The sequence below is a fragment of the Podarcis filfolensis genome (genome assembly GCF_964270895.1).
Source record: "Podarcis filfolensis genome assembly, chromosome: 14".
Lineage (NCBI taxonomy): Eukaryota > Metazoa > Chordata > Lepidosauria > Squamata > Lacertidae > Podarcis > Podarcis filfolensis.
In genome coordinates, this window is record NC_139616.1 from 34,704,028 (window position 1) to 34,729,058 (window position 25,031).

The window sequence follows — 25,031 nt, forward strand, 5'->3', positions numbered from 1 at the left end:
CAGAAACAAATAAAAGTTTTCATCGGGGATAGGATTCCTGTGTAGAACATGGGTAGGCAAACTAAGGCCCAGGGGCCGGATCCAGCCCAATCACCTTCTAAATCTGGCCTGCAGGCGGTCCAGGAATCAGCATGTTTTTACATGGGTAGAATGTGTCCTTTTATTTAAAATGCATCTCTGGGTTATTTGTGGGGCATAGGAATTCATTCATTTCCCCCCCCAAAAAATATAGTCTGGCCCCCCACAAGGTCTGAGGGACAGTGGACCGGCCCCCTGCTGAAAAAGTTTTCTGACCCCTGCTGTAGAATAAGGAGGTTAAGAAAAGCAGGTCTTTCAGCACCCTGGACAGAGCTCAGGGAGCAGACAACCTGTTCCAATAGCTTCTCTTTCTCAACGCAGCCTTTTTATGTTTCCTTCCTGACTACACTTCTTGTGCCCTCTCACTGAGGAGCACCGAGGCTTAAAGGGGCAGCCCTTTGGCCTGAAGCCTAGCCTAGCACTCCACCATCCTTCCAGGGTTTCATGCCGGACACACTGCTTACACTAGCATGCCAGGCTCCTGGAGATGGTCATGCCAGCCCCTAGCTGGACCTGGCTTCTGAACTGCAGCAGGTGGGAGAAAGCTTGTGCAATCCATCAGTCCACTCCTTCTTTGTTTAACCATGATTAAAACTATTGGCAGTGCTGCCATTGGTAGGGATGGGGAAGAAGTTTGATTCAGTTCACATTTGATGCCGAATCTTCCAAATTCTTAATTTCTGAAACAGTACGAGAACTGAAACACAGCCAGCCTTTGAAATTCACACTATTCCAGATTTTGCAATGCAGTTCCCCAGCCAAGTGATATGTACAAAAATGCATATACTAGGAGATGGTGTGCTTAAAAATCCAATGCATCATGGCAGGGGAAATTGCTTTGCAAAAATGTGTATATTAGACAAAATTGCATTAAAACATATTATGGGGGAAATTGCACTCAAATCCAGATGAATTTTCATGAGGACATTTTTTAAAATTGCAAATTGATGTGCAAATGTAGAAGACTAACATAAAATTGGAAAAATGAGAAACGGAAATTGACAAATTTGTCCATCCCATGTCAGCATCAGTAAACAGGCAAAGCGTGGATACATTACCATGGAATCTGAGTTAAGGGTAGCAAAGCGGCTGAAGTGGATGGGAGGAATATCAGGGAGGAAGGGGTATGACTGATTCTGCATGTGACTGTCCAGTTGTGCTTTCCACCAGATAACATCCAAGAGAGACGTTTGAGAGAGAAACATGGAGCTCTGCTGATGGAACAGAGACATTCCCTGAAGGGAGTTCTTGGGCTGCAAAAAAGGAACACAAGATTAATGGCCTGGTCCTCTGGTAACAAACAAAATACCTAGAATGAGAAGCAAAGTAGAAATGGTATTCTGGGACATAAAAGCGGAGGGGATTTTATTAGCATCTTAATACAGCTCAGCACTGCTTCCCATATTTTGTGCATTAGTATGTAGCAGACTTGTTTGCAGTGGGTAGTATAGGAATCACAAACATTTCTAATTGCCTAAATCAAAAAGATAATGCATAGTTCATAAACAGACTGTGAAACACATCCTTTCTTAGATGTTACCAGCAGAATTTTTGGTCTCCCCCCACCCAACAGGAAAGGGCACTCCAGTGGACTATCATGGGCATGGACAGAAAATAAATCTCAAGGAAATCTGAAAAGCTAGTGCCAGACAGTGTATATCAAGGATGCGGAAGCTGCGACCCATCTGCCATCAGCCCCAGCCAATAGGCCAATGGAAAGGAATGATGGGAGTTGTAGTCCAACAACATTTGGAGGGCCACAGGTTCCCCATCCCTGGTGAAGACAATACAGAGCTACATGGACCAATGGCTTGACTTAGTATAATGCATCTCCTTATTTATATCAGCCATTTCTAGTTTCATCAGCCATTTATTTGGAACCATGAGGACTAGAATCTGTTTTTAGAGGAGGGCCAATAGCTTGGTGGCTGAACATCTGCTTTACACAGAGAAGGTCTAGATTCAATTCTTGGCATCTCCGGGTTGGTCTGGGAATGCCCCTCCCCCATCCGAAACTCTTCACAGCTGCTTCTAGTCAGTGAAAACAAGCCTGCACAAGATGGACCAACGATCTAATTCAGGATAAGGCAGCTTCATATGTTCCTCAAGACAGGGCCATGAGTGCTTGCTCATGCTTGTTAGTTCTAGAAGGTTCTGAGGTGTTGTTCTGCAAGGGCACAGGACCCCCAACCACACGTCCACACAGAGATCAAATGAATAAGACTTTCTCCCTCACATCCTTCTCCTTATCGGAGAGAGCTAACCTAGCTAAAAGCAGGTATATATTATTTGAATACTCTTCAAGGCTGTCCTGCAAGGACCTTGAACTCATCAGCAGATGAAGCATTGTTAAACAACTCTTTCCTCCAACTCTTAAACAAAAAAGCTCTCTGCCACATGAAGAGATCCATGAGGCAACGCTCCCCAAGGAGATAACTTGCCGAGATAAACATGTCAGGTTTTTTTCACAAGGTGTCTACTAAAGTGTTTTTAAAGGAGGTCACAGAGATGCTGCATGTCGCCACTGCCAAGAAAGGCTGGAGAGTTAAATCCAAGCAAAAAAAGAACCCCCAGGGAGGCTGCCAAAGGAGAAAGCAGCGCCCGGGTGTTTATTTGCTTTCTCTCTCTGCTGCAACTGACATTTCGGAAAGATTTGGTTTATGCGTTTCCCATCAGGTTTTCTCTCTCGACTGGTATGAATGTCAGCCATACAAATGCCTCAAATAAGAAGAGGAACAACAGCATCCATTGCTGGCAGACAGAATTTTGAAGGCACCTTTGTAAGAGAAGGCAAACACCAGATACAAAGCTCATTGTAAAGCAACAGGGGGCTCAGGAGGCTTGTTTTTTTTGTGGCACTGAGGCAGCTTGCAGGCTGACAGAGCTACTGGGCATGGTATTTCCTATGCTGCAGTGCCACCAGTGGAGGTTGGCTGGTTAGAGCAAATGGGGCACAGTTTGACCAAGCTCAGTCTGCCCTCCGCCAGCCATCGCCTGCCTTAACTGCTTACAACCACTTTAAGGGGTGCCCCTGGCTATCAGCTTCTCCTCCTCGGTTTCAGTGTTGACCCTTAGAGAACTCAGCAGGGAGAGGGAGGATGGGGACAAAACTAGAATGAGTTGGCTCTGTTTGTCATTGGCTCTGGCTCCCCCTACTGTTGGGCTCCCTGCCTTCCACCCTACCAGGCACAATGGGCACCAGTCACCACGGACTGCCACCTCCAGAATAACCAGGGAAGGCGCTATGGTCCTGAGTAAGTGACCTGAGGAACCAGCAAGGGTTGGGCTTCCGCTATAGTACTGTTCCTCCAACAATGTGTCCCACTCATTAGGCATGAAGACTGCCACGCCATCAGAGCAACAGCCTGCCTTTTACCATCTCTGATGCTTCCGGCCCTTTTGCTCCTCATTCCTAGGTGGTACTGCTGTTCTTCAGCACAGCTGGATCCAGGTGCCCCAAGGAACCAGCAGAGTCCTTAGTTGTACTGCTATAACTGTTGATAAGAACAGCCTGGCTGGATCAGGCCAAAGACCCCTCTAGTCCAGCTTCCTGTTCCCAAGGTCACCAATCAGATGCCTGAAGGAAGTTCATAAGCAGAACCTGAGTGCAGCAGTACCCACCCCATTTGTGAATCCCAACAACTGATATTCTGATACTTCTTGCCTCTGAAGCTAAAAGCAAAACACAGCCATCATGGCTAGTTGCCACTGATAAGCCTCTTCCTCCATGAAGTTGTCTAATCCAAGCCATTCAAGTGGATGACAGTCCCTGCCTCTTGTGAGAGCAAATTCTAGTTTACCTATGCACTGTGCAAAGACATCCTTCCTTTTGCTCGCTCTGAATCTTCCAACATTCAGCTTTATTTGATGGCTCCTATTCTAGGATGTGGGTGGCACTGTGGGTTAAACCACAGAGCCTAGGACTTGCCGATCAGAAGGTCGGCGGTTCGAATCCCCGCAATGGGGTGAGCGCCCGTTGCTCGGTCCCTGCTCCTGCCAACCTAGCAGTTTGAAAGCACGTCAAAGTGCAAGTAGATAAATAGGTACCACTCCAGCAGAAAGGTAAATGGCGTTTCTGTGCGCTGCTCTGGTTCGCCAGAAGCGGCTTAGTCATGCTGGCCACATGACCCGGAAGCTGTATGCCGGTTCCCTTGGCCAATAAAGCGAGATGAGCGCCGCAACCCCAGAGTCGGCCACAACTGGACCTAATGGTCAGGAGTCCTTTTACCTTTACCTATTCTAGGACTATGGAAGCAGGAGAAAAACCTCTCTCTAGCAGCAGTCTCCACACCACTGGATAATTTTACACACCTCTTTCATGTTCCCACTTACTAACTCCTCATCCCCACCCCAGTCCCCTGCTTTCTTAGCCTGAGCAGCCCCTTGCTTCTCCCTGCCTAGAATCCTGAGAACCATAGTTTCCCCATACAGAGCTACAATTCTCAGCATCCTTGACAAACCAGTTCCCAGAATTCATTGGGGAAAGCCATACGCATTGGATGTGCTTTAAACATATGGCATGGACCTGCACCCTTATCATCTGAAAACTGCTGCTGTTTGGTGGGTGCTTCTGGGCACAGCTGCTCCAAGGACCCCAAAATTCCCTTCTCCCTGAAAGTTGCCTTTATTTGTTTATTGCAGTTTTTAATCAACATCAATCACTTTCCTCCAGGCAAAAGAGGAGGGGGAGCAGAGAGCACAGCAGCCACAGCTGTCACATTACGGGTTTTATGACACACTGCAGGAAATGTGGCCTTTACTGCTCTCTGGCAGCCAGGTCCTGAGCTGCAGATGATAAATGCTTGCTGCAGCCAGGGTGGGGAGGGGGTGAAGGGTTTTAAACGCCACTGAAATATTAAGCACCAGATTGGACTAAACTGCTTAAGTCAGAAGTGTCAAAATATTAGTAGCTTCCGGTGATTCTCATTGGATGATCAATACACACTGAAGCCTTAATCATTACCCTCTTTGCTCTCTGTCTCCTGCACTTCTTTTTTAAAAACCCCAGCAATTAGAAGGTAAAGGGAGTGCAGGATTTTGAATTCGCCAATAACCATGGTGACCTGCAGCTTTGAGGCAATGCTCTTTTAGATAATCCTTGTGCCTGGCTTTTTTTTTACTTTATTGTTATGTACTCTCAGTTAGCAAGTCATGCACACTCTTAACTTGTGGATAAGTACAGCTTTCAGCATCCATGTGATTGTAACTGAGAAAGCATATAGCATCTCTGCAAGCATCCTAGAACACCAAAATATTGTAAAATATTCCCAACTAGACTAGAGCCATGGTGACAAGAGACCTGTATCTCGGCACCTGGGCTGCCAAACAGCTGGAAACTGTCAAGAAGGAGGGTGTAATTTATAGAAGAAAAGCAGCAAGTGGGAGGAGAGGTGCTTAGCCCCCCCCCCTTCCCCACTTCACTACTCCCTATCCTCTTTCATGCATCCATGAGTCCAAGAATCCAAAAGCTCAGCTGGGGGAAAAGAGGCTAAGATGAAAGGGTTTCAAATAGTGATAGGCTGAAGTATTCAGTCCAGCCAAATTTCATAAATTCTTGGGAAGGGGCAGAGTGAAAACACCCCTCCCAAAACAGTATTAGCCTTTGGTGGGCAAGTGAATTTAATGAATTTTCATATTACCTCTAAATAGGAGGTGCTTGGGCTTTGTTGTTGCTTTTCTTTTTCTTTCTTTTCAAACAACAAGAACAAAAATCCTTGCCAACGCTTCAGATGATTTATTGATAAGATTTCATACCTGCCCTTCGCCAGAAGGTCCCTGGGCAGGTTACAACCATATCATCATACAATTATAAAAACAGAGAGGGAAATCCAAACAAAACCAGAACAGTAAGAACTAAACAAATAAGCTGCTCCCAGACATTGCACATTTCTTGGACATTAAAAAAATAAAAATAAAAACCCTCATCCATCTCATATACAAAGGGAAAGTGAAAATATTTAAATTCATGTGAGTTCCCCTCCCAAAGCTTATTACAATCTTGGGGGGGGGTGTTATCACCCCTTTCTTCCCTGACAGCCCTACTTTAAACCCCCATCTCAGCCTCACCTGCCACCTAAAGCTGACGTTCTGAATGCATGTTTGCCTCGTGGGGAAAAGCAGCTGCAGGCGGCAGCTGAGCATGAGGAAACTTGCAGACAGGGAAGGGTTAAATATCCCACTCCTGCTACTTTTGCCAGTTTGGTGAAACCCCCATTATATTTTTAGCCCTTGTGCTGATGGTGAGATGCCTTGGTGTTCTACTGTGACCGGTCTGCAAAAAGGCTTTTACAAAGTCATTTGTAATCATTCTGAATTAAGACCCTCGGCTGAAGAATCTGTGGAGGTGCCCTATTGCTCATCCTATTATCAGTTTCTGTTTGTCCTATTGCTGCAGATCTTTTCAGTTTCTGCAGCCTGTGGACATGAACAACATTCTTGGAGGTACCAGACCAGAGACACCACGGGGCCAGCAGCTCCCTCTTGATGCCAGTAGTCATGGGCCTGGTCGCCGGACTCCCTGGTTCAAGACCCCACTGGCGCTTTAGAGGGCCTCCTCTCTAAATTTAGGGAGGCACATTTATGGCATCGAACAAAGAACAGCGGCTCTTACTCAACAGTGGAACAGAAAGACAGTTGCGGTGCTGCTGCTTACTTCATGCTTCCAACTGCTGTGGACTTCCGACTCGCTGACTGGTGTTAAACAAGCGTGGAGTGCCAGGGCATCCTTATACCAGATCTGCTGCAGCCCCAAGACCTGGAATGGTGCTTTGCTCTCTCCTCTTGCTCCCAGGCAGGGTACCTGTCATTGCATTTGAAAGGATGACATGGATTAACTGATCACGAGCCTAACTGGGTCAAAGCAGAGCAGAAACTCTGCAGAATGGCCTGGGAGTCTTTAGCTCCAGCTGGGGTCCAGCCAGTCACCTTCCTCTCTGTAAAAGCCATGTTCTGCCATACATGGCTAGGGCAACCCAGCCAGATGGGCAGGGAATAAATAATGAAATGGTTATTATGATTATTATTATACTCTGCAGCAGTACTGTAGTGGCAAATTCAGAAGCACAGGGTCCCTTCACGATAGCCACAGCCATGACCTTCTCACAACCAAACCCACCCACAATCAGGTCCCTTTCTAAGATTATGCAATAATCTTACACAATAAGAATAATCAGGGATGCATTGCAATGATCAATGCAGATCTCCCTGTGTTGCCTTCCAGCTAGGTCTATTGTTTTCTGTGTACATGCATGCAGAAATCATTTGGGGTACTCCTATATCTTCTTTCAGAGTAGCTTAGCTTTTGTTTTCCTTGAAGTTCTATTGTGTGTAACAGAAATTGCACACCAATCTCTTCAAACTGAAGCTCCTTGTGTTCCCATTGTTCCTAAACGCTTAGCTTTGGAGCATGCAGAACAACTCCCACCCAGTGCTCTTCCCACACACCCTCTCCAGAGTGACCCTGAGAGCCAATCCTCGGTGGCTGACTCATCCATCTTTCACTCTGATTGGCTTCCATCAGCACAAAAGGTGAGAAGACTTCTTCTCAGTGGTTGAAAAGCTCCCCTTTCATGCTGTTTGGGCAGCTCTAGAATGCTGGCGGCAGAAACAGTAATGGGTCTTCAACGCCCCCACTATGACCTTGGACCACAACACCTCTGCTCTACACTGTACAAAGCAAAACACAGAACAGAAGCAGGGGAAGGTAATATTCTAATCATGCTGCTCTCATGCCTGTGCACATTCATCTTAGTGCAAGGATCCTGAACCTCATGCATTACCCCACTTTCAGCGAGCTCACTTTTGGCCGCTCCACACAGTGGCTTGGGAGACCCCTAATAGCCCTCTCTGCATAACATGATCCAAGAGAGCTCTGTCCCAGACACCATTAATCCAGGCCTCCATTTAGAGGCTCTGATTCGGTTTTCCTTTTTTTTTGAATGCTTGAAATTTGTTTTTTTAACTGTTTTTAATGATGATTTCATTGTTCTTCCCCCCTGTAAGCTGCATTAAAGCTTTGGGAGACATTTATACATTTTAAATGAATTACACATTTTAAATGAATAATATAATAATATTACAGCGGGCACTTGGCCTCAGCAGTTTTAATGACAACCTCTTCTTAACCTCTTTTACCTGCTGTACTGACCACCCTTTTTATTCCTTTTATTGTTAAATAACTGGGGGTTACTTAAAGCAGAACCACTGAAATTAACAGACATGATGAACTCAGCAACATTAGTTTCAAAGGGTGTACTCTGAGCAAAAGTCAGCTGAATACAGTGCTGGATTATATTCAGCTAACTTTTACTCAGAGTAGACCCATTTAAATGAATGGCTGTGAGCAACTTAGGTTAGCTGAATACAACCCACTCCTTTTTAATTGGTGTTAAATCTGCCAGACTTCTTTTGCCCTTTTAAATTGTAAGCTGCCCTGAGCGCTGCAAATGCAGAGCAGAAGGGTGGGATAGATATCTTACCAAATAGATAAACAAGTTAAATAACTATACGAGAAGCACATTTGACAGCTAAAAATTACAGGGTTCCGTCATGGTTATGTGCTTTATCATTGCTTCCAACGTATGCATTTTGGGTAGCTCTGCAACAGAGAGCAAGCCTGTAACTCACTCTTAAGTTTCCTAGGAAGAGAACAGAGAGTCCTTATCGACTGGCATGTTCTCTCCTGCAGCAACACAGTACATTGCCCTTATTGATGATAATAGGGTCAATAACCTCCGTTGAAAATCAATGCTAAGTGATTACGCTATTATGAAGAGCTGGTGTGTGGCTTTTTCTTTTCCCAGGGAGCCTTCCTATTCCCCCAGTAATGTGCATTAATAGTTGTAAGCTTGTCAGTCACCTTCCACTTTGAATGAGAAAATAGTTTTTTCAGGGGATTCTATCTTGGGCAATAGAAGGAGGATGTTCCACTTATGCCACATCCACACACATTTAAAGCCCTATGATGCCACTTCAACAGACAGGACAAGGAAGCTGGCCTTTCTTTCCTAGAACAACAGCTTCCCCCAAAGAATCTTGGGAGCTGTGGTTTTTAAAGGGTGATGAGCGAGAGTTTGTTGGGAGACACACACACACACCCTATTCCTCTTCCAAGGCTACAAGTGGTTTAGCAATCAATTCCTCTCCCCAGGAAACTCTGGAGCTGACAGCTATAGCACTGACAGTTCACTGATTAACCCTTTACAAGCAATTTCACGCAAAGCCTAATTAAAAACACAGATTGAATGACCTTCGTCGCTCTGACTACATATTTTAATAGAAACCAAATTTTGACACTAGGCAAAAAAAAAAAAAAAAAAAAAAACCAGAACAGAACAGAAGAGGAAAAACTCCATTCCATTCTAACCCATCACATTTAATTATCTTTGGCTCGTTTCTTCCCCTTGATTTCCTCTCTCCCCCTCCCCTTTCTTCTACGTGACTTGGAAACTAAGAACCAGATTCAGCCTATTGACTTTGGAAGCAGCCAGAGAGGATTGGAAGCCCTGCTTTGCATAAGCTGAGCCATTGCTGTCATGGGTGGAAGATGGAAGAAAGGCAGATTTGGAGGATGATATATTTCCTTGAGAAATGCAGGCTGCGAGGGGAAAGGAGCCTTGCCTCCATCCTGATCAACTGCAAGCACTGCTGGAAGACTGCATCAGGAGGACAGGAAAGAAGGGGTAATTAGACAACCCAGTGTACCTTGCGTTGCCTGCTCAAAAGGTGACTTGAACAGCTGGGCCTGCGGCAGTGAGGTACCGTATTTTTCGCTCCATAAGACGCACCTTTTTCCTCTTAAAAACTAAGGGGAAATGTCTGTGTGTTTTATGGGGTGAATGTGTGGTCCCTGGGGCTGGGGGGGGGTTAACCTGGGCTTCCCCCGCCAGCCCTGACAAGCTCTGGAGCAGCTCTGGGGTAGCCCGCGAAGCCTCCGCAGGGCAGCGGGATGAAGGCTCCCTGCTGCCCTGCGGAGGCTTCGCACGGCTATCCCTGGCTTTTGTGGGAGGTGGGGGAAGGAACAGACCCCACCTCCAGCAAAAGCCAGGGATAGCCGCGCTCCCTTTAAAGAGCCGCGTGGAGTGTGCGTGTGGCTCTTGGGGGCTTTTCCCCGAGGCGGGAGAGGGCAGCCCATCACACACTCCATGCGGCTCATGAAACAGAGCGCTGAGCAGAGCCTGGGATGCATACAGGCTCTGCTCAGCGCTCCCTTTAAATAATTTTTTTTTCTTGAATTCCCCCTCTAAAAACTAGGTGCGCCTTATGGTCAGATGCGCCTTATAGAGCGAAAAATACGGTATATGGGGAGGAACACCATCCAGCAACTTTAGGGAACAGTCATAGCTCAGTGGGAGATCAGCTGCCTTGCATGCAGAAGGTCCCTGGTTCAGTCCCCAGCATCTGCAAATAGGGCTAGAAATGCTCCTCCTCTGAAACCCTGGGGAGCTGCTGCCAGTCAGTGTGGACAATACTGAACTCAGTGGACCAGCGTTCTGACTTGGTATAATACAGTTTTCTATGCTAACACAAGGGGCACTGTCCAAATAAAGCTAAGCACTTTTCTGTCGCATCAGTTTGAACAGATGAGATGCGCAGCGCCTTGCGTAAATCTTTCCTGTTCAGCCCCGGTGCTTTCTGAAGTGGGACCCAGTTGTGTGCACTGTTGATGAATGTGAATTAATTTCTATACAAAATGTGTATGCAGCTTTTATGACATGTTTTGTTCTTATGTAATGCACCACTTTGATATTGTTTATATTAAGCAGTATATACATTGGTGTAATCAATAAATAAAGTCCATGCCTACTCAGAAGAAAGTGTTGCTGCATTCAATGGGACTAAAGCCTAGTAAAGGGGTTCTGTTGGCAGTTTGGGACCAACTCAACTTGCATGAAGAGGAGTTTGCATGAAGTTAAGACAGACAAAGTGAGTAACATTCAGATTCCCCAACTATCCCTGTACCTGTGAGGAGAACCTGAGCTTACAGGGTTAAACAGCTCAGAGTGTACGCCCTGCCTACAAATTGGGAGGGGGGAGATTATGCGTCATTTCCGAGAGTCTCCAGCCTTTGTTCTTTTTCTCTACTTTCGCTTTTGAGGAGAGAGGACGTGTTTTCACGATGCTGTTCGCTGTGATAGACAATGGATAGTCTGCTGTAAATAAAACTGCTTTTAGCTGCTAAGATCCTGAGTGGACTTTATTTAAGCACACTGAAGAAAGCACTTGAGTTTCCAGCTTTCTCTTACCGCTGCTTATCTCTGCGTGTTGCTCAGAGCCTTTGGAATGTGGCCTTTGAAGTCCGGAGGCCTGGCCGGTGGAGGCGGGCTGGACGCCAGGCTTTATCTGAGCAATAAATATTCCTCAGTACCTTTATCACCATGCTGACTTCTCTATGTATCTCTTTGTTGTTTAGACTGATACATCTTAGGTTGCATCCTCATTAAAACCTCCTCCTCACACCTCTCTTTCAGACCTCAAAATGAGTGGTCATCTCTGAACTATCCTCTGAGAGAACAAAAGAGCAAGCACAACTGCCTTGTTCTTCTCTAGACTCAGACTAGAACCCTTTCCTATATTTCTTACAATAATTATTTCCTTACCTACAAGCATCTTGTGTGAGTGACTGCAACAGGTAAAGTATTTTTCCCCCCTAACCAGATTCACAAGCCAAACACTGCAGATTTTGTATAATAAAGGGCTTCAACAGGTAATTGAGCCAGTTATCCCAGTAGATTTAGAATTGCAGCCTTCAAACACCCAGGCTTAATGCTGCAACTTTCTATGCATGCCTACCTGCTGGAAGTAAGTCCCACTGAAATCAGTGGGGCCTGTCTTCTGAGTAGACATGTATAAGATTTCCAGGTTAAGTTTCCCACTGAAATTGACTGAGCATAAAAAGTGCTTAACTTTGGTTGGATCATGCTCGAGCAGTCAAATGCATTTAAATTATTAAATCATTTTAAACATTGATTTTTTTTCCAAATGAATTTAAAAAAAAATAAACACTGCCAAGCTTTGGTCAGTTATTCTGGTGCCTTTCAGACCGCTGACCAGAACACGGAAAGCAGGAGTAAGCATTTTGCTTGTTATTGAGAAATAGGATAGAATATTGCCTGCACGATTCCCCTTACGGGTGAAAGGGTTAGAGGCTTTCATTCTTTAGAAAAAGAAAAAGAAGCTGAAAATTCAGGGAAGAGTTCAAATATTATTTACTAATAAATTAAATTAAATTCATCACCTGCCCTTCACCAGCAGATTGAGGGCAGGTTAAAAACATTTAAAATTTAAAACAGTTAAAACATACTGTATTACAATCACTTGAACATGGTGGGTCTTGAAAACACACATCAGGAATACTCAAAGAGAAGGGAGTCCAAGATGGGTGGTAGTTTCTTAAAGGTGAAATACGGAAGGCACAAAAGCAGACTATAGCAGAAAATCTAAAGAAACTGTGTGGCTGCATAAAGAGCTTATGGATAAGCTGAGTTTTAAGAAGGGCATGTATAAGAAATGGAAGAAAAAGGAAATCATGAAGGAGAGTATACACAAGTAGCCAATAGTCACAGGGAGAAAGTCGGGCAGGACAAAGTTCAGAATGAGCTCAGGCTTGCAAGAGAGGCTAAAAATAATTGTAAAAGGTATCTTCGGCTGCATTTGAAGCAAGTGGAAGAACAAGCAAGTAGTAGGTCCTTTGCGTAGGGAAGACTGAGAAATGCTACTGGGTGACAGAGAGAAGGCAGAACTGCTCAACACCTACTTGCCTCTGTCTTCATCCAAAAGGAACCTGGTGATAACAGAACAAATGATGCAAAGTGGGAGCTGCAGCCCAAGAGAGGGGAAGAGGTGGCTACTTTAAATGAATTCAGATCTTCAGGGCCTGATAACCTGCACCCAAGGGTACTAAAGAAGCTTGTGGATGTAATCTCAGAGCCTCTGTCTATGATCATTGAGAATTCTTGGAGAACAAGTGAGGTCCCTGAAGACTGGAGGCAGGCAGATGCTGTCCCCATCTGATTGGATGGCCAGCTGTAATGAGGCACCCCATAGCCGCCTTTGACAGGACTTAACCATCGAGGGGTCCTTTACTTTTACCTTTTATCTTAGTTGAAATTCCTGCATCGCAGGAGGTTGGATTAGATGACCCTCTGAGTCTCTTCTAAGTCTACAATTCTAGGATTTTATTACCTCGTGTCAAAGCCCAGGGTCATGAGATGCGTCTTTAGCATTTGCCCAAAGCTGCACAGGTTGATTTCATCTTACGCAGCTTTTACAAACACGATTGCAGCTTTACACGTATCGTCAAAACTTGGGAAGCAAAAAAAGGGGGTAGGACAGCAGGAAAACCCCCATAGAAGGGCCGCCCAAGATTTCACAGGATCCCCCTGCTTAAAAAGTGCTTTCCGTGTCATGTTTTCCAGCCATGGAAGGAACATTTTAAGCCTTGCTCACCGGACTCTGGGAAGGTCACACAAGGCTTCTGGAATCATAGAACTGTAGAGTTGGAAGGGACCCCACGAGTCAATGCAGGAATCTTTTGCCTACCCTGGGGCTCGAACCCATGGGATTCAGATCCTTGTGCTCTTACCAGCTGAACTATCCTGCTGTCCTAATTTCCCCGCAAGATCCATTAAGGCTAGTAGCAACTTTCTGATTTATTGGAAATCTCACATATCTGCACTGCAGCTTTATATCTCCCTTTTCATCTGGCTAAGAGATTGTCCTGCAAAGACGCCTGCCTCCAGTTTGCAACACTTCCTAGAAGCTATTTGTTCCACTCACCAGAGACAGGAGCCAGGTCACAACTGCAGGGTAGATGCTAGCTGCTGCCAAGGGGGTTCCGGGAAAGAAGCTGGTCTGCTGGCAGCAAGGGGCAACCTGTCCGCAGCTAGATAACCAAATGGTCATGAGCAGCATCTCTCTTTTGGCGTCTTTTGGGGTGGGTAGCGTGTTGACAGGGGCAAGGTAGGAGGCCTCCTGTTAAAAGAGAGCGGGGATATCAAATTCAAACAACAATTGCACCACACCCATAAAGCACTCTGATAACTACTTTAGACAGTCAGCTTCCCACAAAGAATTATGAGAGCTGTAGTCTGTTAAAAATGCGAGGAGTCGATAGGAGACCCCTAGCTTCCCTCCCAAAGCTACAATTCCCAAAATTTCCTGTGAAGAGGGAGTGACCGTCAAACCACTCTTGGAAGTGTTGCTTTGGGAGGGGAATTCTTCAAGGACTAGATGGGTCATTGGCCTGATCCAGCAAGCTCTTCTTATGGTCTCTGTAGAAAATGTGAGGAAATAAATCAAACTTTCTGGTGAAAGAATACAAAAGGTGGACTTAAAGGACTGTCATTTTGGCTTTGGGATACAGAACAGTTAAGAGTTGGAGAGGTTTCTAGAAAATTGCTTCCGAGGATCACAAAACAGCTGTTTATGTGAGGCTTCATTCATTTTATCCTAACAACCACCCTGTGAAGCAGATTAGTCAGAAAGGCAAGTCAACCTGCCCAAGGCTGCCTAGGGAGCTTCACAGCTATGTCGGCACAAGACCACCAAGTAAACTGGAGACTCTAGCAGCAAGGCCACACTCTCACCCTGGACTACTGAGGGCAGTTCTAAGATAAGGTTACCAGATATCCCCGTTTCTTGGGGACAGTCCCCAGATTTACAAATCAGTCCCTATGCAAAATCCATTGAAGTTATAAAGTGTCCCCAGATTCATTGAAACAAATTTGGTAATCTTATTCTAAGACAGAGCAGCATTGTCTTGGTAATGGCCTGAGATGTTACAGATGTTCTTCAGCCCATCGCAATCAGATGACCTGAGGGACCAATTCAGGCCTAGCTAGCCTTTTTACGTAACTGCTGTTCCAGGCTTGGCTCCTCAGTTTGAGCCACTCACCACTGATGGAAGCTGCTGAAAATATCTTCCCTCTGAAGAACATGACCACAGGCCCATCTTTGGCCATGCCATCTGCCTGTGATGCTCTGGATATTCCGGCCCATGGAGCCCACAATAGCAGTTGGCTGAGGTCTGACGGAGGCGTCTCAGTCGCCTACTGAAATCAGATTGAAGGGAGATCTCTGGGAGATTTGCAGTGGATTGGCAAGGATTCTGACACCCAGCCGTTAGGAAATTAGACTGCTTAGACTGCTGAAAGCTTAGGGTAACCAGGAATGGGCTTTTATGCAGAATGTGTTTGTGGATTTTGTGGTTCTAGTAAAACACAAAGCAGATCCCAGAAGCCTGAAGTCTGCCTTCCTTGCTCCAGAAGAAGAGTCAAACCTTACAACCCAGTCATCAACACTGATTTATTTAGAGCATTTGTTCCCCACTCTTCTGCCAAAAAGGGTGCCAGAACAGCTTACACACAATCAATTAAAACAAGACAGTTCCTGCCTACAGGCGTACAATCTAAAAAAGTGTCACACAAGGGGAAAGGGACAAGGGAGGGGGGCACCGATTCTTAAGTAGTAGTTATTATGATAATCAGCTGGCATAGAAAAAGCTCAGGGAAGGTGGTGCCTGAAGGAACCGGTCTGTTGGCAAAGTCTTTTGGCAATGAGCCCTGCTTCTCCTCTCTCCCACTGAGGGAGCCTGGTGGAATGGCTGCTGCCAGGTGACACTTGAGGAAGAGAAAGATTTGTTTGCACCAATGTTTTTATCTGTAATATTGGCATACCAGCATTAATAACAAGTTATTTCAGTGTGTGTGTGTGTTATGTGATATTGCCTGATCTGGCAATCAGCCAGTGGCTGGATCTTGTAGCGGTAATTTAATACCAGCCCACTTCTGGTCATGTGGTACAGCGGTTAGAGGAACATCCAGCAGGAAGGCTCCAGACTGTCAGTATTTTGTGGGAGTCAAGTGCCTTCTGGGAAAATTAGATGTGTGCAATTGAAGAAGGGATTCAAGCGCTCTGTTGGCAACAGATCATCTTTTTAAAAAGTAACAGGCTGTTTGCGGTTAGGAAAGTGACAGGGAAAATGCATTGAAAAACATGGAGGGAATGAATGATTAACAGAAAGATAGACGAATGCCATGCAAAGCAGGGTGAATGATTATTGCTGTATGATCTCCCTACAAACAAACAAAAATGAATGCTGTATAAAAGAGCAGTTCTAATGTAACTTGTGCCCGCACTTTGTGCAAGCAAATCAGGATGAATGCTCAATAAGTGGGTTGTTAGGAGGAGCCCCTAGTTCTAAATTGCTAGTGTTCAGGATGGGACCCAAAGCAGTGTGCTGCCCTGTCTGTCCCTTGTGCAAATTGGACTGGAAGCACCACCAACACAACCCTGCTTCCTCTGCATTGCTTATCCCCATGAACTCAGGAGTTAAGTCAGTCTCTCCAATGAGATGCAGCTAATTTTTATTACTGAATAAAAACATTTTGGAAATGTCAACTGTGTGTTTCTTTCCATTCTTTGGGGAAGGCTAAAATAATGACAATGCCATCTGTTCACAGATCCAAAGTTCCACATTAAGTTGTAAAATAAACCCTGGAACCTCGGTGACAATTGCTTTGTGACGGCAAAAAGAGTAATAATAATAATAATCCTGCATTCAACGGGCCGGACACACTGTAATTAGAGAAGAAACTGGCCGTAAAGAAATGGGCAATACTGACAGTAATGGTCTAAACGGTCTTCCGGTTAATGCACTTTACTATGGAATTCTGCATTCCGTAAAACTAGCAGTTGCCTCCATATTAAGCATGGTGGGGTCACTGATCTGCAACATACGACTCCGTTAGGACAGCATTGAGATTTCTGGATCTCAGCTGTGCTGCATTTTGTTTTCAAATGGGCAATGGACCTCAAAGGGAAGTAATTGAAAAATGCAGGCAAAATATGGCTTCAGATATTTAAAATGCCAAAACGAGTGCTTAATTTGCTGAACTCTGTAGCTTCTTTCATTATACTTTTGTGGCTGTGAGTATACAGTGATCTCATAACAGAGCGGGGGGGGGGGGCAGATCAGCTGTTGGGTTCAAATTCTGCTCAATCTTCCACTTTCTAGCCCTTATAGTTGCAGCAATATACTTAAGAATATAGGCAACACCAGGCAAAATCTCAAAAGTTGCTGAGTAAGAACTCTAGGAATAGGAAGGGGTGGCTACAATGCCTTGTATATCTGCTTCCTCCATGTGCCATGACCACCAGAAATAGAAAATATGCCAAATAGCTTTTTTTTAAAGCATAATAATTTATGCAAAATATGATAGACATGGAGTTGTTCCTCCTCAAGTGCCCACAAACATGGCTGCCTATGATTGATACCTTTGTATGCTACTTTCCCATCCAAATTCTCTTATCTACTGCACCACAGTGCCCAGGAATATACAAATACATGCACATTTGTATGGTAAACTCTCAAAGAGAGACTAATCTGTTGTTCTTGTTATTGTTACTAAGGAGACCTGGGTGACAAAAAAACCCCAACCAACCACGTTTAAAAGCCTTGTTGGAAAAGGAAAACCTTCAGGTAGGTGCCAAAAAGACAACAGAGACAGCATTGTTTTAAACTGTTTAAAATATTGTGTTTCAATGTTGGGACCTGCCCTGGGACCCAGAAGTGAAGGGCAGGTAATAAAAACATACAGGAATAAATAATATTTAAGGGGAGGGAATTCCGAAGGATTAGGTGCCACAACACTAAAGACTCGATTCCTATATCATGCGTAACAGACCTTTTGATAAGGTGTAATCTACAGACGGGCCTCACCCGCTCAGCACAGTGATCGATGGGGTATATAAGGGGTGAGATGATCTTTCTGGCATCCTACCCCAAGCTGTAGGGGGCTTGATATATCAGAACCAGCATCTTGAACTCAGCCTGCTAACTAATTCATCTGTGCAACAGTTCCTGCTCTGCTTGGTGATAAGGGTGCATGAAATTCCCTTGCAAAGCGGTGCCTGGGGTTTCGCTCTGGGGAAACTTGCTTTACTCAGTGCCTCTCCTTTGTCAGCCTCTTCTGAAAGATTCCAGCGATGCAGTTGGATCAGCACATGGGGACCTCTGCTGGCCACCCAATCAATATGGACAAAAATGTAGAGTGTAGTCCTTTTTTAAAAAATAAAGCTCACGGCAGCTTTCCCCTTAAGTCAAAGCAACAAGTAGTTTGGGCTGTCAAACTCTATCAGGAATAGCTTCCATAAGAAAGCTAAAAGGTCATTTAAATCAACTCCGAGATGAAGCAAGGCTTAGAAGAGACTTAATTCTTCATATCTTTATAAGGTCATTAAAAAAAAAATCTAATTAGAGAAACAGAACCAAAAGGAGGTTGAACTGGGGAGAGCCTCAGGGGTTTCGTGTATTTCATTCTCATAATTGGGAAAACTGGCAAAGGCTCATCTGTGACAAAAGAGGTTAAGCTGAGCTCCTTCCTAGCATGTCTAACCTCACATCTCCCATGTGAGGAGATGTGCACCATGTTGATTCTTAGGTCCCAAATCCAGTAATAAAGCCGTCCTGGATCCCACTCAACATGTGCAGACCCAGACACTTACTTCTGAGAAAGAAAGGGAGCTGAAAGGACTACAAACCTGAAGGGGAAAGGAAGGGAGTTTAAATCCAAATATTCTGGGATACCACAACACCAATGATTTACTCTTAAAGCAGGCTTACAAGTTAGCTCAAGGAAGTGATTACCCCATTAAGAATTGTGCCTGTGTCATTTTGTGGCCTAGCAGAAAAATGGATGTTTTGAAAGGCTTTCCCGACACGCTCCCCAAAAGCAGTTCCTGGTGACCATGCAACTGTGCGTTTACGCGCCTGATTTAATTCATCTGTTAATTTATCAAAAATCAACCAGAATGAGTGTTGGAGCTCTGATTACCTCGCTGCCAAATTCCATTTTTATACAACCAGCCACAGAACTGAATCTGAACACAGATTAGCTCCCAATTTAGCTCGACCAGACCAAATTTAATTCACAGTTAACATTTCCGCAACGTCAAAAGGAACAGAAGCAGAAAAGGGATTCCACAAAAGAACAGAGGGCTCTGCCTCCCTATAGGCAGCAAAGAGGGGTGAGCTAAGGATAGAGAGAGCGCACAATGTCTAGATTTCCCTCCTGGCACTAAATGAGCCGAGACCATTAATGTAATTGCTAATGTACTTTTATTTTTATTTTATTTTTTTTGAACAAGAAGAAGAGTGTTACTTTCTAAGCACCTTCATTAGGCAGTGAAGGGCTTCTAAGCTCCTCCAGTGTAATTACCATTCAACTCAATTACTGAGATGTATTATGAACGACCAGCAAGATTACAGTATTCCAGGTCTAGGGGAGTCACTCCTAATCTACATGCCGGGCCACACCAGAATGACATAAAAGAACCACGAGGCAACCTTGAGAAATAAAGAAAAGAATTTAAGCCTCCCTTGGGAGCACAAAGCTCTTCCTCAGGGTAGAGGTTGCCTACATGATTCACTGCTCTGGCCTTGAAACAACAGAGCATCAGCTTTGCATGCAGTAAGTGATAGGTTCAATCCTGAACATCTCCAGATATGGCTGGGATAGTGCTCTTCCTGAAATCTTGGAAAGCCACTGCCAGTCAGTGTAGACAATACTGAGCTAGATGGACCAATGGTCTGACTCTGTATAAGACAGATTCCTGTGTTCCTAAAAGGAGTAGTCCAAAGGCCAGCTGGGCTAAGCATTCCTCCCCACTTCTACTCTTGCAGGAACATTTTCTGCTTGCAAAAGGGTGAGGGAAATTTTTCATCCATTTTCAAGTGGGTGGAGATAACAATAAAAATAATTTAATTTCAAAAATGGGAGGAAGTAATCACCATTTTGAGAAAACGTGGTAGGGGGTTCCAGTTTTGTTTTGAAAACACTCTGTAAAGCTCCACTACCCCTATCAAGAGGGGGCAAAGTCACAAAGAGCAACCCAGTGGCAAAGAAATCTACGAAATGACTCAATAGTCACTGATGTTCCATCGTTACTCTGCATCAGCCCCAAGAGAATTGTTGTATCATGGTTGTGCCATCAGGATTGCATTGGTTAAAAAAAAAAAAACCCCCACAATGATGCTGCTTCCAATCATGGTGATTCCGATAAATAATCATCAAGAAATCATGGTGATTTTGATAAATGACCTTCAAGAAACGATCAATCATCAGGACTGATTGCATCATTTCAAGAAAGATTGCAACTGTATCACCGCCAATGGCATTTGCTTAATTCCTAGGGGCATTGCTGGTAAGTAAGTAAATAAATAAATGGCTGCCTCCACTGTCCCCGCCCCCCAAACATATATTTTATCATCCACTATGAAATAAGTGGATGTTATTTGGCATGTCCTTCTGACCCATCCCTACCCACCAACCTCCCAAAACGAGAGAAAAATTCTGGGCCAAGCACATTACAGCGCGACCAATTTCCACACCAAAAAGAGGACCAAAGAGGTCAAGGATTGGCATAAGTTGTGCATATGTTAATTTATATGTACACATTCAAAATCTGAAATATAATTTAAACAGAAACATGATATATGTCACCACAGTGTGCTTGCTCAGTCTTCCTGGGGACTGGCAACTTCAAGGCCCCTCCTGCTGTCCCTTCTGATGGTTCTTTATCTTTAAATCAAACTAGGACCAGGTAGCCCTTCAAATAAGAGGACTGTCATCTGTAAATAAAGCCCCATGGCCACCTTAACACTTCAGCCCAGGAATCATGGGAACCTGCCTTATACTAAGTCAGACCATTAGTCTATCTAGCTTAGTACTGTCTGCACTGACTGGCAGTGGCTCTCTAGGATTTTAGGCAGGATTATCTCCCTGCTGCACCGTAGGACCTTCTGTATGCAAAGCAGATGCTCTACCATTGAACCACAGCTCCATCCCTTAAGACTTAGTCTTTGGACTAATGTAAACAGCCCTGTGGTTGGGTTTTTATGTAGACAGAGAAGTAGTCAGCAGGCAAAAGGTAAAAAATGGGGCTGAGAATGGACTGTTTGTCAGAAACCAGATCAGGAAGATGGATTGGGAGGGCAAGAAACAGAAGACCCAGTCACGGATGAGGCGAGGTGAACGTTTGGTTAGGCCTGCCCAAAAACGGCACATCCAATAATCAACTTGAAAAAAGGGGCACTGTGGAAATGTGGTGCCTCAAAATTTATTTATATTTCTCTTAGTCATGCTCCTTTCCAAATCTCTAAGGACACAGCTGCCAAATTATAACTGCTTTGGTTTCACATGTCAAAACAATTTAATTCTTCAATCTGTGCATGAATCAAAAAGAGGAAGGGAAGAATATTCCAATCTGAGACGCAGAAAGCACGGCTGTCAGACCTGTCTTGAAAAGGACAGCTGCATGTGGACCAGTGATGCCACTGCCTCTTCCCTTTCTAAATGTTTTATTAGCAGATGTTTATGAAGAATAAGGAGCTGTCAGACAGAAGAGGCATGCGTGGATTGCAAGCTGTGTGGAGCTCTTCAGAACCTGCCACTGTGCTAACGGTGTATTGTGAAGTTAGCTGTAAGTGAAAGAGTTCTCTTTTTATTATTGATTTATACAGAAGAATCGAGTCTACTGATCAGATTTGCAGATGACACAAACCTGTGGAGGGCTGCTAAAATAAAAAATAAGACTCTGTAGGATACGGTTGAATATGAAATGATCTTGATAAATGACAGAACTGCAGAGAAAGGGAAACTGAATGAAGACAGATGTAAAATATCAGAGAGTGTGAGATTGTAGACTCAACAGCTCATTCTTTTCTTCTTTTGGGTCAACAAGAGAACAGGCACTTTTCAGCCTGAACATGCAATGCTCCTACTTGGTTACAGCTGACATGACCCTGGTCTAAAGAACAACTCGGAGACCTAAAGGTGAAAGCTGACCCAAAGCAATGGCATGTTCCAAGATTCAGATGAAGCCCTGGCTGGCAAAGAGGAGTGAATGGCAGATCTAGAAGTCAGTGAGTGGATAGCCTTCAACCAGTGGCTAGGGACCCTGTACTATGTAAGTCACAGCCTGGTCCAAGGTGGATCATGACAGCAGCATTACCACCATGCAAATATTTGGTTTTAAAAAAAATAGGAAAGGGATCCCTAAATGCGTGTTTACGTTAAAGGTTGGTCCTGAGTTTGAAAAGATGGGAGACTACTAGCCTAAACCATTTGATGAGTTGTTCTGCTAACTGCCCAAGATATCTCATTCCGCTCCAGAAACCTGCTCTTCAGAGCTGGAAGGGATATTGTAAGGTTACTGCTGGGGACAGGCCCACTGAAATTAATGAACCCAAGTTAGTCTTGCTCATTAATTTCAGTGGGTCTTCTCTCGGTAGGACTAACATTGGAGGCAACCCAAGATATAGAGAGCCCCAGGGCAGAATATTTGAGCAGCCAATTGAGATCTCACAATTTTAGCTTTGTACTTTATTGAAGGCACTGGTTACCATTTGGGAGCTGTCCGTAGTCCTGAAGGCCTAGTGGTAAACCAGGGGACAACTTCTGATAGTAGTGTGCATGTGTGTCACATAACTAAATGCTCCTCCAGAAAACAAACAAACCTGGAAAATGACCATGCTGTTAAGAAGTTTAGGCTTAGAACCCTGTTCCCTGACATACTGATTTTATTATGAGCATGGAATTCGTTGTACAGAGCAGCATTCAGTTATGAGAGCCAGAAGACAACCAGGGTTGGAAGGGTTCCAGCAGAAGACAACCAGGGTTGGAAGGAAGCACAACATCCCTTTGAGAAGAAGGCTGCTCTCTGGCTATTCTGTGCTACTGACCGTATGGAATAAGATGGGGGTCTCTTCTGCCATGGGCTGCTTTCCAGTGGTGGAATGCTGAGGTTTTAAGTTTTCCAGCTGCTCCTTGAGCCTCTGTTTCCTGTGCTTCTCTTCTGCCTGCTTTTCTTTTTGGCTTTCTTCTGTCCTACAAAATGCAAGGAGAGGGACATCATGTTGCATTTTTATTCCAGTTACATGGTGACCTTGCCACCTCCCACAACCACTTGGTTGGCTTCAAGAGAAGATGAAACAAATTCATAGAAAACAAAGCTATCAATGGCTACTAGCCAGGATGACTATGTTTTACCTCCACTGTTAGAGGCCGTATGCCACTTAATGTCAGTTGCTGGGACTCACAAGTGAAGAGAGAGCTGCTGAACTCAGGTCCTGTGCTTTTGAGATTCCCATGGGCATCTGGCTGACCACTGTGAAAACCAGGTTGTTGGACTACATGGACCTTTGGTCTAATCCAGCTGGCTCATCCTACGTTCTTCCAGCGTCATACCTGGCCCTGACCTTGTGCCATACACTGTGTCCTCAAAGGGCAAGCCAGATGCTCCACCACTCAAGGGCCTTGAGGAACAGGCAGCATCTCTTGGAACCAAGGCTGAAAAGCTCCTTGAAGGGCCTCCTAGTCTCTGGATCATGTTTTGGATTTTGACCTTGATTTATTGAACACAGAAACTATCCTAATTTCACTTTCATCCAACCCATCTCCTTTTTCTTATTTCCCAAGCTAGGCTTTCCTTAACTGCCCCCAATCCCTGTGTCCCATATGCCACTGACTAGGGTACACTTCTTATTACACATTAGACTAAACGACCATCATCTACTGTTCTGAGCTGGTGTTATTTGATTGTTAAAGCATCAGGCCTGAAGTACAGAGAGATGGTCCCTTATCTGCTGAGTGCTGCTTGTATGAAAATTGCTTATAATTGGAAGAATTCCCAGAATCCCCATACTGGACAACTGGCTAAATAAAGGATGGGACGCAGCTTGCATGGTCAAACAAACCAATATCATCAGAATTGAGAGAAGGCAAGCAGGATTATGACCGTTTTGCTGAAAAATTGCTCAGCTTTATTCTCTACTAAGGGAATAAGATACAGGGGGAAAATGAACCCAGATTCATCATTGTTGTTGTTATTAAATTTATATACTACCCATCCTAAGATCACAGGGCGGTTGTTGGGAGTGCTTTGAAGCCAGATTGAATTTATAATTGTAAATAACCTTTAAAGGATTAAAACAATATTTAATTTTGTATTCTTTTTCATTGACTAAAAGTGAGGCTATTTTGTTGAAGATTTTTAGTGTATGATAAAACAGTAGTTAACTTTGGGGTTTTTTTGTCAGTTGTGTTATGATGTCAACATGGTTTTTGTGTTTATACAATTTTTATTCGTACTATAAAAGGAGCAGGTCCAGGGTGAAAAGGCCCAGGTTCAAACCTCCACTTAGTCATGAAGCTTTCTGGGTGACCTTAGGCATTCACTCTCTTTCAGGCTAATCTACCTCACAGGGTCGTTGTGAGGATTAAGGAGTCATGTAGGTCAACCTAATTTCCTTGAAGGGAAGGCGAGATATACTGTAAATACAGTTGATATCTAAAGAATATTCCAGGCTACCTTGGGTATCCTGTGTCTTTGTCTGTAGAGTCTTGAGGTGTCTCTCTGTTTGACCCTTTCTTGGTTTCTCCCTTGAGTTCTCTTGAGCTCCTTGCCACACTGTTAAGATCCAGAGCGGGGAAGCTTCTTGCACTAGATTCTGAATTCCCTGACCCCCTGGAGGTGGGTCTCCTCAGTTTTAGGCTCTGTCTTCTCCTGACTCCCAGCTGGTCATTTTCTTCTGAGCTCTTGAGATTCTGGCACTTTTCCTTGTCCTGGGCAACAGATGAAGACTGAGATACCTTGCGAAAGTAGCGAAGCTGCTGCAGCAGAAAGCTTTTCGCAGTGCAACCCTTGCTGTGAATGAAAGCAAAAGAGCTGCTCAGTCAAGCCTTACCTAAAAGATCCTAACTCCGTGGGAGTTGGTTTGAACCGTTTTCTGCCTCACTGCCTGGTCAGGGCATTAAGATCAGCAAATTGAACCCAGTTACCCAGCCTGGTCATTATTAGCTTGTGGAAACACAGAGGAGGGCTCTACCACTGGCAGCAGGAGCATTATAGAATGCCCTCTCTGTTGACATACTCTCCGTATTGGCATACCACCA

At 44.5% G+C, this 25,031-nt stretch overlaps 1 protein-coding gene across 1 annotated transcript in view; it reads right to left on the reverse strand.

Moving 5' to 3' along the window:
• The window catches only part of DNAAF8 (dynein axonemal assembly factor 8), an 86,625-nt gene that overhangs the window by 44,003 nt on the left and 17,591 nt on the right, over positions 1-25,031 (reverse strand). The window contains 6 exon segments of the mRNA XM_083584852.1: positions 1,137-1,331; positions 5,718-5,765; positions 6,731-6,877; positions 13,855-14,049; positions 22,820-22,964; positions 24,448-24,783. Of these exon segments, the coding sequence (XP_083440978.1) occupies positions 1,137-1,331; positions 5,718-5,765; positions 6,731-6,877; positions 13,855-14,049; positions 22,820-22,964; positions 24,448-24,783 (1,066 nt within the window).